This window comes from Microcaecilia unicolor, chromosome 7 (assembly GCF_901765095.1).
Source record: "Microcaecilia unicolor chromosome 7, aMicUni1.1, whole genome shotgun sequence".
NCBI lineage: Eukaryota > Metazoa > Chordata > Amphibia > Gymnophiona > Siphonopidae > Microcaecilia > Microcaecilia unicolor.
Genome location: NC_044037.1, coordinates 197,991,903 through 198,005,093, shown reverse-complemented (window position 1 = coordinate 198,005,093; position 13,191 = coordinate 197,991,903). Strand labels below are relative to the sequence as shown.

The 13,191-nt window shown below is 45.7% G+C and overlaps 1 protein-coding gene across 3 annotated transcripts in view; it reads right to left on the bottom strand.

The window, feature by feature from the left end:
• RFTN2 (raftlin family member 2) overlaps positions 1-13,191 on the bottom strand; it is a 108,108-nt gene that overhangs the window by 58,286 nt on the left and 36,631 nt on the right. For all 3 annotated transcript variants that reach the window (XM_030209612.1, XM_030209614.1, XM_030209613.1), the window contains exons 3-4: positions 12,354-12,465; positions 3,791-4,097 (exon numbers count right to left, since the gene is read on the bottom strand). In XM_030209612.1, coding sequence (XP_030065472.1) covers positions 3,791-4,097; positions 12,354-12,465 — 419 coding nt within the window. The remainder of the gene's footprint in view (positions 1-3,790; positions 4,098-12,353; positions 12,466-13,191) is intronic.

The window sequence follows — 13,191 nt, the reverse complement described above, 5'->3', positions numbered from 1 at the left end:
TACATGCATCCAGGGGTTTGGAGCAAGTGTGTACGCATACGCAAATGACCTTTTACTTTTGACCAGGATTCCTCCGCCAGGATTTGCCTTAGGTCCATTGCAGGATTGTATGCATGCAGTTGTAGAGTAGATCACTTGAAATAAGTTAGTGTTAAACACTGTTCCCTCTAAGCTGAGTGGGAGTCCAACTGCAGTGCTGCCAGTAGGGAGTGGTGCTTCAATACTGTGTTTTCAATTGCTAACAGGGCTTTTCTTGAGGGGGTACTTGGGAGTACTGCGTACCAGCACCTTTTCCATTGTCTGCTAAAATTGACCCCTGGTCTCCAAGTTTTAATGAAAGAGCTCAGGCCCTTTACACCAATTCTGCCTTGTCATAGATTCTGTGACTGGTTGCAGCGGGACCTGGCATATTGTGGGGTGGGTTCCTCAGTGATCACCTCACCCCTGAAGGGTGGCCAGGCATTTGAGTACTGGATCTTTTTTGATAGAAAACACACACACTGATTGCTAGGGACAGGTAGATTCCATGGAGTCCTGCCAGAGGTTGCCTATATCCCTCACTATTGAAAATGTGATAGTGAAATAGCACCTCCCATTGGCAGGACTGAAGCTGGAGGACTCCTGCTCAGTTTAGAGGGAACAGTGGTGTTAAACATGAAGACTATGGAGTGCTGGATTACTGGTTAAGCTGCCCTGTCCTTCCTCCTCTGTGGCACTGGTAATGGATATGTTTAAGTATCTGGGGATTTTAATAGATGCTTACTGACCTTAATGTGCCACGTTTCTTCTATTGTACAGTGCGGTTTTGCAGTTCTGCGGACGTTGAGGATTATTAGAGAATTTTTTGATAGGATTGCGTTTCTCACCCCTGTTTGTGTCCCTTTTAGATTATGGCAATGTTGTGTTGGCAGCTATTAGTGAGGGAAATACGAAGAAACTGCAAACACTTCAAAACGTTGCCATATGGTTACTGGGAAGATCGAGTCTAGATGATCATGTCATCCCCTCTGCACTGTCAGCTTTGTTGGTACAGAATTCAATTTAAGGTGATGGTTTTGGCCCATAGAGCCTTTTGTGTGTGGGTCCCTTCCAGTCTGGCAGGCTTGGCTCAGCTTTATGTCCCAGGCCATGTTCTTAGATCAGCATCTGCTTTGCTATTACAAGTGCCTGTTTTATTGCGAGCTTGTAGGGTGGTTACGTGGGAGGGGGGCACTTTTATCTGACTCCTAGCTTGTGAAATGCCTTGTCACTGGCAGTGAGATCCAAAGGATCTCTGAAGCGGTAGAAACACATTTTTAAAGCACATTATTTTAAGATAGCATTTGGAGTGATCCTCCAGGAGGCTGAGCAGCAACTGGGCACCTAGCATTTTGATTTTTAAACATTTTTACTTATTTGTATAGTGTCACAAAATGCCTAGCCACCCACCTGGGGCTACCCTGCGGCCACTCTGTCTCTTGCCTCCTCCTCTCCATCCCCTGCCCTTCCCCCAACAAATAACTGTAGCTAGGGCAGAAGTGTAAAAAAATTATTTAATATGTACTTAACTTGCTAAAGTGAAGGCAGTGCATAGAGTCCCACTGCTTTCACTTTAGCAAGGTAAGTACATATTAAATACTTTTTTTTTTTTACACAATAAGTATTTAGCACTTGTGGGCTATCGATTGAAGAACTGTGCTATGATTATTAGCACGGACACAGTGAAAGACCAACGAGTCTATGATTGTCTGATTTATACATATGAGCACATCTTCTAATAATTTCAATTTGACTTTGAAAGTGTTAAATTGCGATATCCTTGTTTTTGGAATGGGAACAAGTTTTGTCTGAATTTCCCTTCCCTGTTCAGCACTACTCCTCTATGTCCCTCTCCCTATGCCCAACATCTCCCTTGTGTCCCTATCCCTCCCCATATCCAGTTTCTCCCCTCTCCACCTTCCCTGCCCAACATGGTCCAGCATCTTTCCTATCCTTATTACACCCCACATATGGTTCAGCATCTGTATCTTTACTTTCCACACCCCATCTAACATCTTTCCCTCCTTCAGTGGGTCCAATCTCTCTCCCCCTCTTCCCTTTATCCCCTGAAGACCAGCTTCTCTCTGTCTTATTCTCTTCCCCCTCCCGTGACCCAGCATCACCTTTTTCTCTTCCCAGTCCAGTATCTCTTCCCTCTCCCCATAATCTAGCATCTTTCCTATCTCCCTCCCACCAAGTCCAGCATTTTTCCTGCCCTCTGCACGAGTCCAACACCTCTCCATCTCTCTCACTCATCTACAGGTCCAGCTTTTCTACTTCTCCCCAACTCCTTCCCCCCTCCATGGGTCCAGCACATTTCCCTCTCCCTCACGTGGGTCCAGCACATTTTCCTCATCCTCCCTCTCCCTTTCTCTGCCCCTGTCTCCCACCATCCCTCTTCGTTGTTGGTCCAGCACCTTCTTCCTTCCTCCCCCCCAGGTCCTGCATCTCTTCCTCCCTTCCTCTCTGTCTCTCTTCTGAGTCCAGTATCTTTCCCTCCTTCCCTCTCTCCTGCAGGTCCCAGCACCTTTCCATCCTTCCCTCCCATTCATGTGGATCAAGGACTTCTCCCTCCCCATAGGTCCAGCACCTCTTCCCCCCCTCAAAACAGTCCTTCAAACCTGCCTTTTTTTGCTGCAAGTAGCAGTCAGAAATGCATGTTGCTTGCAGCAAGTCCCGGCGGTGACTTAATTTGCTATTCTGCATGGGCAGGACACAGCAGAGGGAAGGCTGGGAGCCGGCTGCAGGCAGCATGTGTTTTACCACTCTTGCTGCTGGCAAAGAAAGCAGGTTTGACTGACTGAAGGGTGGGGGAGAGAGGAAAGAAGAGGAAGAGGTGTTGGACCCCCCCCCCCTATGGTGAGGGGAGGTCCTGACTGCACATCATTGCTGAAATGAGTTAAAAATCTGAATATATTTTTGCATGGTCACTCATTACTGGGGGAATTTCTATGATGTGTGAGTTACAGATAGGATATGGCCCCAAATACATTATTCCTATATGGCTGAATAGGGATTTAAATTCAAATATGAATAATCTGGGGTTCTACTGTGCTACATCCTACTGAAATAAACACTTGATCTATTGCTTCTTTTATTATTTATTTATTGGGATTTATTAACCGCCTTTATGAAGAGAGTCACCCAAGGCGGTGTTCAGCAGGTACAGTTTAACATAAAAGATCTTACAATAGTAAAATGACCCAGTATAAACAAATACAATAAGCAAACTGAAACCTAATAGGACTTATGTTAAACCTCAATGCCCTTTATTCATGTTCAGTATCTGTATTTGGCCAAATAATATTTTTCATTATTTATATTTCACTGAATAGTAAAATAGGCTATTTGGTACAGCTCTAAATAAAGATCCCATTGTACCCCAAATAGATCCTCTACTTCACTCTTACACAGAGGTGGTTAAACAATGCCATCAAATGATGCCAGTGGTTTTACTGGGTGGTTGAAATTATATGATTGTTTCTTTATGGTACAAAAGGGCTTTCGGATTTTCTTCTTGTAATGTCTTTTACAGATAATTTTTAGGTAGTGATGCTAGTGAGGGAGCTTGGGGGAGGGTTGAACTGTGGACATAAGTGTAATGTAAAAAAAAAAATGTTATTTTGGTTTGTCACTGTCTATCTCTAGCTTGCCCTCCAATACCCCCCCCCCCCCAAATTTTCTGTTTAGCGATGCTACTGAAGTCTATATTAAATAAAGCTGCTTTGCTCTTTCCATCTGCTCTGCCAGTGCATTGGTAGTGGTTTATTACCTTCAGACTTCCGTAATTTCAAAGGGCTTCCCTCTCTTGCAAACTGGAAAGCAGTGTCTTGAAGGTGTCCAGTTTCTTGCTGGGATTCTCCCTCTGCTCTGCTTAAAGATGAATGTAGTGTTTCTTCAGCCCAATTTGTAGAGTTCTCATCTGTCTTCTGGCTGCTGTGCTCCTGGCTTCTTTTGGTTGTTTCCATATCCTTGTCCCCTGCTGTGAAGGTGTTTGTGCTGTTGCATGGTTTGCTGTGAGGATGAGGCCGCATTACAAATCCCACAAATTTCATTCCTCTTCTAGAAGCTTCATTAACCTACATTGTAGACAGGAAATGCAGGTAAAGGATTTACATACTAATGAACATCAAAGTTTGAGAGCTGAAATATGAGGCAATGCCCTGGAAGCCTGTATAAAGTCATGACGACAGGTAAAACAGATAAAATATGGGCCCAGATGATCAATTCCCCACACTGTTTGCCCTAAAAAAAAAGCACCAGCGCAGAAAATTAACTCCCCAATTATCAATACTAATGACATGCAAATTTAGGCACATTAGCGTTGATCAATGGGGGGAAGCCTGGGAGGATTGTGCCTGGGCATGCGCTCAGGCACACTCCTCCTGCATTTTTTTTTGACAGGTCCAGGGCTGTCAACAGCCCAGACCTGTCAAACATTCCAGAACTGGAGGTCTGTGGGACCCCCAGCACCTCCCAAAGGCAAGGCCTCCATGGCCTACTGTCTCCCCACACACCCCGACCCCCCTCGACACAAGGGCATAGGGGGGCTGGAGGTCCAGTGGTCCTCTAGGCCCCGTAACCCTCCCAACACAAAAAGTAATTCCCTGGTGGCCCAGTGGGCTACAAACACATCCGCCACCCGCCCTGGTGGTCTAGCAGCCCCCTCCCCTCCCTGTACCTTGTAGTGTGACAGAGAAGGGAGTAGCATTCCCTCCTCCTTCTAGCGCCACCTCCAAAATGGCGGTACCCTGCCTTGCCCAGTGCATGCTGGGATGCGCTGGGCGGGGCTTCCCTAACATATGCCTGGTTAGTGCCTACGCCAAGACTGGCTATTTTGAGGGCATTCCGGAGGCAGAGTAGGCTCTTAACCGGTTAAGAGAAACGCATGAAATGCAGTCCTATCTTTACGTGGTTCTTCATAGAGGGTTAAAAGTGCCAAATATTGCACTTAACTGGCTATTTTTTTTTATGTTTTAACTTTTTTATTGATGTCACAGTTTACAACATATAAAGGTCAATAAACCTGTACTTAATACAAATCTCTGTTTTCTTTAACAAAACCTTTTGATTGAAATGTCATCAAACTTTTGCTGTAATTTCCCCCCCCCCCCCATCCCCTCTATACCCTTGCTTTGTGTTTCAACATTTTATTGACCAACCGATACAGAAATAAAAACTTGCATATATGAACCTACAAAGCCAATTGTCGTCTGTGATCATTATCAGTATCCAACATTATTTCCCCCCCCCCTTTCCACCCTCCTCCCCCCACCCCTCCCTCCCCCCCTCTTCTTTCCAATGATACCATTCATTTGTTTACTCCTTCACCCCTCTCTCCCCGATCTCTCTCTTGGCTTGTATTCTGATAGCCCTGAGAGATCCCTTCCCCCTCCCTCCCCCCCCCCCCCTGCTATTGTTTGACTACAGAATATGTGTGATCAGAATTCTCTTTAACCTTCAGGGTGTCGCATTGTGCCAATTAAGTAGTATACTACGTCCTCTAGGGCTTAATACCTCCAAATAAGGGCCCCATATCTGTTTAAAATGTGCATATCTCTTCGGGGAGCCCCTAGCCTCCCGTGCTTCCCACGTGGCTAAAAGGTGTACCTGATTTCTCCAATGCCAGTAAGCCGGCGACTCCGGGGCCGTCCAACACTGCAGCACAGTCTTCCGCGCCACCAAGCTAAGCTTACGGCATAATGTACGTGCCCCCACTGAGTGTGTCCTGAAGGCCCCTTTTGTGTCCAATACATAGTGATCCCAAGTTCCCTTTACTGATGAACCTAGCATCCGGGACAGGAATCTCTCAACCTGTGCCCAGAAAGCCCTTACCCCTGGACATGCCCAAAACGCATGGAACAATGTATGCGGGGTTTGACTACACTTAATGCAACTCGCTCCTTGCGGGGAGCCTATATGTGACAACTGTTGCCCTGACATATATGCCCGCATGATTGTTCTATAGCCACACTCACGTAACCTTTCATCTGACGTAAGGGTTGCTATTCCTTTCAGCATGGTTCCCCCTTCCCAGCCCACCAGGGTTCTCCCTGCCTCCTGTTCCCATCTACCTTTTATAACTTCGTAATTCTTTGCAGGAGGTCCCCGACGGGTCAATGCTTTATGAAGTGCCGACACTGACAGGCCTGTTGCTTCTATCTCTTGAAAAAAATCCCTTACCTTTTGCCCCAAACCCTGTCTCAGCATAGGTTGATCTAAAGCAGATATATAGTGTTTAATTTGGACATACGCGAACTTATTCCCCCAAGAAACTTCTCTGCAATTCTTCATAACCTATTAGATCTCCCTCTCTCCCCAGGAGGTGTTCCAGTTTCCTAATACCCTCTCTTTCCCATTTTATGAATACTGGATTATCTGTGCCTGACTGGAAAGTCGGATTCCCCCTTATTGCCAGTTGGTCAGACACTGTATAGCTCCCCCCCAACTTCCTCGCCAACCCTTTCCATACCTCCCTCATTGATGTGAGTATCACACATCCTCTAAATTGTCGCGGAAGTTGTTTCTGGGTCATATGCAACAAAGAGAGGAAATCATATGGGGCAAAATACTCCCTTTCCATATCAGTCGGGGTATATATGTTGGTCCTACAAACCCAGTCCCCCAAATGACGTAGCAAGCAAGCTTGGTTATACACATGTAGGTCGGGGATTCCCAGGCCCCCCTGATTCCAATTCCCTAGCAAATAGGAAAACCTTATCTTTGGTTTCTTTGCTGCCCAACAGAACTTGCCGAAAATTCCATAGAGCCTTTTCAGATCTTTCCGGGTCAGACGAAACGGTAATGTCCGCAACACATAGAGCCACTTGGGAAATATCATCATCTGCACTAAATTTATCCGTCCTCTCAATGATAATGGAAGATTTCCCCAGTTTACCAGATGTTTCTTGGTTTCTCTCATCAATTCTTTAATATTAAGCTCATATAATTTCTCCAATTCCAATGTCAATTTGATGCCCAAATATCTAAATGAGCCGTCTGCCCAAACTAACGGAAATGTTCCCCCCCACATCTGTCTCACCTCCTCTGAGGAGGCCAACGCCTCTGACTTAGCTAAATTTATACGTAAGCCCGCAAATTCGCCATATTCCCGTATGATTTCCATTAAGGCTATAAATGATTCCCTCGGGTCAGTCAACAACACCAGCAGATCATCTGCGAATGCTGCAATTTTAAAATCTCTATCTCCCACCCGTACACCTCTCACTGAAACATTATCTGCCACATCCCTAATAAAAGGATCTAGAGTTAAGACAAATAGCAAGGGCGATAGTGGGCATCCCTGCCTTGTTCCTTGAAGTATAGGAAAACATTCTGATTCTAAGCCATTTACCAGAACTGTGGCCTGAGGTGCATGATATAAGGCTTTGACTGCCGACATAAAGCGCCCCCCAAACCCATATGCTTTTAGGGTAGTAAACATAAAGTCCCATCGTACCTTGTCAAATGCCTTTTCAGCATCGAAGCTGACAAGCATTGACGGGATCCCCTTCCTCTTTCGAGTCTCTAGCGCCATCAGTATTCTCCTTAGGTTTTTTGCTACTGTCCTCCCCTCCACAAATCCCACCTGCGCCTCATGTAGCAAGGTAGGTAACATTCCTGCCACCCGATTGGCCATTATCTTGGCCAATATTTTTGCTTCCACATTTAACAAGGAAATGGGGCGGTAGGACTCTGGCTTAGATGGATCCTTGCCCGGCTTTGGCAGGACTACAATTTGTGCCGAGGATAACGTATGCGGCATTTTCTCCTCTTCCACCACTCTATTTAAATATCTAGTCAACGTCGGTATGACTTCCTCTCCTAGTGTCTTATAAAATTCCATTCTGAGCCCATCCGGTCCCGGGGCTTTTCCAAGTGAACCTCTTGTTATCACCAATGCCACCTCCTCTTCCTGTATTGGCCTATTCAACTTTTCTGTATCAATCTGCCTCAAATTTGGCAGGTTAAGATTTTCTAGATAAAGATGTCCTGGCAGCCCTTGGTCTTGCGGCTTCTCATATAGCCTACTATAGAACTCTTGGAAGACCCCACATATATCCTCATCTTTCCGTACTACCTTCCCCTGATTATCCTTCAACTGAAGCACCCTTCCTCCTCCCCCTCTAGGCTTTGCCAAGCGAGCCAATAAGCGGCCCATCTTGTTACCATGTAAATATAATTGGTATTTATAATAGGCTTGGGATTTAGCTGCCCTCTGATGTAAAAGCTCATTTAATGCCACTTGCAATTCCATTAGGCGCGTTCTATGAGCCGTACTATGTGTCTGACCAAACTTTTTACGGGCTTTGCAAATTTGCGCACTCAGTCTCAAAATTTCTCTATTACGAGCCACCCTTACAAAATGTGAGTAACTGATAATTTCTCCTCTAAGTACCGCCTTCGCAGCGTCCCAGTATAGAATTGGGTCACTTACATGTCCCCCATTTAAATTTGCATAATCCCGCCAGCAACCCACAATTTTCTCCTTAAAACGTGTGTCCCTATATAACTCCATCGGGAACCTCCAACAGCCTCTGCCCCCCCTCTGAGAGCTCGTGGACCATTCCATGAATACCCAAGCATGATCCGATATTGTATAGGACCCTATCTCTGCTTTAAGAACTTTGCTAAACAATCCTGTAGACACTAGCACATAGTCAATCCTCGCTTGTGTGGAATGGGCTCTTGATAAATGAGTGTAATCTCTTTCCGTAGGATGGAGAACTCGCCATACATCAACCAGGTCTAGCAAGCTCCCCATACGGCGCAATCCCCTGTCAGATGCCCCCATATCTCTACGCATCCCCTGTGAACTATCTAGCTGTGGATCCCAAACCGTGTTAAAATCACCCCCCACCACCAAATGGGCCCCTGTACAGTTGAGTAGTTGATTAATCACACTAGCATAAAACTTTTTATCATATTGATTGGGTGCATAGATATTACACAGTGTAATTTTTTGACCCTGCATCTCTAATTCAATTAGCACAAACCTACCTCCCGGGTCTATGAATATGGGTCGAATGGCGGCCGCTACCCCTCTACGGACCAGCACCGCCACCCCCCCCCTTTCTTTCCTATAGCCGCTGCCGCTATGCAATCTCCTACCCACCATGTTTTAAGTTTCGCGTGTTCTGCTTGTGTAAGATGCGTCTCTTGCAGCAGCGCCACATCAACTTTATATCTCTGCAGCTGTTGTAATATTTTAGATCTTTTTATCGGGGAACTAATGCCCCCGACATTCCAAGATACCAGCTTTACCATGAGCTCCACCCGTCCAAGATAACAGCAGTCTCATTTCCATAAACTTCACCCCCAGAGAGGACTCCCAGCCAGCACCTCTCTGGTTTGAATTCTACATTTACATTTCTTTGTCTATCAAAAAGAATCTGGTAACCCCTATCTGTTATTATCGTTGACAGCCTGTCACACATATCGTTCCTATTATCTTCCCCTTCCTCTATCCTCCCCCCCTTCCCCTCCCCCCCTTCCCAGCCCTGCCCCCCCTTGATCTCTGTTCCCGACATGGAAACAGTCACGTCTGGACGCCCCCTCATCCTTCCCCTCCTTTATCCAACTTAACAACATCTTCTCTTTTAAATTTAACTGAACTTCCAACTGTTATTAACAAAACCCCTTCAAGTTATATCCTCTAAACTTTGAACTTCCTGCACAGTTCCCACCCCTCCCCCAAAGTAACAAGGGATAGAGAGGGGTAACTTATGTCTATGTTCCAACCTCCATCTCTCCAACCCCTAACGCCCATGCAAAGTCTCCATGTTTACTTGTCTCTAATATTCTCTGGTTGCTGCCTTTTGCAGCCAAACCTCCACTCCAATAGAGATTCCTGGCTTCACTCGCTCTCTCCAAGTATCATCTCTCAGCCCGATCCAGTTGCCTGCTCCTCCTCCATCTGTGAGACAAACCTCTGCGCCTCCGCCACTGTTTCAAAAGAGTAATCTTTTCCCTTATGGGTAATCTTTAAGTTAGCAGGATATATTAAAGCGAATCTGATTTTCCACTCAAAGAGTTTTGTACATATTGGCGAGAAAGCCCGTCTGCGCCCCACCACTCCTGCTGAATAGTCCTGGAAGCACAGGATCCGCTTATTGTCATATGACAGCTGTTTGTCCACACGGGAATGTTTCAATATAAATTGCTTGTGGGCAAAGTTGAGAATCCGCATTATAACCACTCGGGGTTTGTCCATATGAGTCTTGCGGGGTCCCATTCTATGGGCTCTTTCCACCCTTACTGGGCCCATCTCAGCCGGAAATGCAACAGTTTTTGCAAGCCAGCGTTCAACCTCCGCTGTTAAATCCTGGTCTCTCACGCTTTCAGGGAACCCCACCAACCTCAGGTTGTTCCGTCTGGATCTGTTCTCCAGGTCCTCCAGCTTTTGCTCCACCGACTCCATTTTCTTGTGCATCGTCTTTTGTGTCTCCTCCACCTCCGTCATTCTGTCTTCCACCTCACTCGTCCTCGTTTGGAAGGCCACACACTCGCGTGTCAGATCCTCCATCCGCGTTTGCAGCTGTTCCAGCTTGGTACTTATTGGCGTTAGACGTCTCTCCAACATCTCTTCCAGAACCATCGACATTTCTGTGGTGATCTCCGCCACCCAGGCCGATGAAACTGATCCCGCGGGGTCCGGGGACGCCGCCATCTTGGATTCTACCGATTTGCCTCTGAGTTTGTCCTTCTGCGTCGATTTTGTCGCCATCGGAGCCGTTTTCTTTGTGGAGGCTATTACCCCTGCGTGCTGCTGCTGCTCCAGGTTCGTTATGCACGTTTTTTCGGGGCCGAAATTCAGTGCGATTCTCGGAGGTTTAGGATAAGGTTCAGAGCGTCGCTCAGTTGCGACCACCCTTCCTCATAGCGTCACGTGACTCTCGCCGGCTATTTTTTTTTAATTGGCTCGCTATACCTGGACATTCAATGCCAGAGCCTGGACATGACCCAGCACAGACTTTCCAGGTTTAACTTAGCCTTTTATAAAGTTGCCCGGAATATACATGTGCAAACTTATGCAGCCTGTTTTTGCATATGTTTCTCCAACTTGAGTGAAAACATTCCCGGGGGCAGGCTGAGAAAGGAGTTTGTGTGTATGTGTATAAAGATAAACGCTTTTTGAGTATCTAATTATCTATACCATATCCATGGGTAATTACTGTGGCTATAAATATATATAAGATAATTTTGTATTTCTTTGCATTTTTTTCTTCACTGAATGAAAAGAAAAATTGTACTCAGTAGTGGAACAAGTGAGCATGGACAACACATTGGGTGGCAGGATAATGGGTGAAGATTGCTAAATCAGCCTGATGCCAGATCTGGCATCAGGCTGATTAGCAATCGTCACCCATTATATATATAAAAAAATCAAATAGAACAAAACTCATAAACAACTTTAAAAAAAAAATAAAGAAACTGTGGGCAGTTAGGAAAACTTTCCTCTCCATTCTGAAGGTAAATTCTTACAGGTAGATATTCAAAGGAGTTTAAAGGGGACAGAAGAGGCTCCTGCCCCCATACCCAAATCAGTGGACTGGGAAAGGACACTCCCCATGGCACTTTACCAGACAGCGCTCCTGAATATCTCCCCTGACCCCATGGCACTGCCAGGTTAATGCCAGGGTGGTCCATGGGTAGTCAGGGTGCAGACAGCAGATATGCAAACACTGGCAATATTTATTTATTTTCAGCACTGAGGTGACTATGTTTCTATTACAGGTACTTTGCATTTTTGCTAGTGGGCTCACAATTTAAGTTGTATATTGTACCTGGAGCAATGGAGGGTTAAGTGACTTGCCCAGGGTCACACAGAGCTGCAGAGGAATTGAAGCTGGTTCCCTAGGATCTCAACCCACCGCTGACCATCAGGCAAGCCCATTTCCTCAGGTCTGTAACCCACTGCACAAACCATTAGGCCACTCCTCCACTCCACTCTGTGCCAATGCCTACATATCTAAACAGGCAAATAGGACTGCATTTTGTGTGGTCCTATCTTTGCCCGGTTAGGTATGCAGGTACTAGTACTGAATTTCAGTGCCCCCCAAATAAATTTTGGGTCCACGGACAACTTGGATATTCAATATCACTGCCCAGAGATTGCACTAGCATTGAATATCCATGTCTGATTCAGCTGGCAACTGTCAGAGGCTTTAAAACCATTGACTAACATGGGTTTATTCAACCCAGTTAGCAATTTAGCTCTGAAGTCTAAAATGTGAAACATAGCATGGAAATGATTGGACAGTAAAAAAAAAAAAAAAAAAAACAGAAAGAAAATAAAATATTCACAGTAAAATTTAAAAATCAAAGCGCAATACCTTTTCTAATAGTCCTTTCACCAGCTCATTTGTCAGTGCTTCACACATTAAAGGCCATTCTTCAATCACAAGTCTAGGGTGTCTTTGTCCTCTGGGCACTGTATGCTTCTGGCTGGAACACAGGAAGAAAGCAGCCTTTGTCAGAGGTTCTTGGCTAACATGCCCATTAAAAACGGTTTTAGGAATTAAACTCTATCAATGTTTTTTTCGCTTGTGGCTGTATGAAAAATATTGATGAAGTGCTGTACAGAAAGATTAAGTAAATAACACTTTTGCAAATACTAAAATATTTGGTATTAATTGTACTTCATTTTATTAAACATTTTGTTTGAAGATGGTATGTTTCTTGAAGTACTAATAAATTTTTGCATGGCAGAAATAAGTTCAGGGCTGCTGCAACTCATTCTGCATCTATGCACTTGCACAGAGTGGCAGCTCCAGAGGGGTGGCACTGAACAGTGGGTCAACCAATGAAGATCAGCAGAACTATATTCAGAATTCCGCTCCCTCCTACCCAGTGGCGTAGCTATGTGGGGCCTGGACCCCCGTAGATTTGGCCCTGGACCCCCTGCTGAAGAGACCCTCTCGACCCCCCCTCCTGCCGTCGCCTGCCTTTGCTGGCGGGGGACCCCAACCCCCGCCAGCCGAGATCCTCTTCTTTCTGCAAAAGGCTTCCTTCTGTTTCTGACGTCCTGCACGTACAACCCCCCTCCCGCCGAAGTCTGGCTACACCCCTGCTCCTACCATTCCTCTTCTATCCCACATCTCCATGGCAGAAGCAGGAGACATACATCCAGATTCTATATACAGTGTCGAGCGTTAGGTGCCAGAATTTACG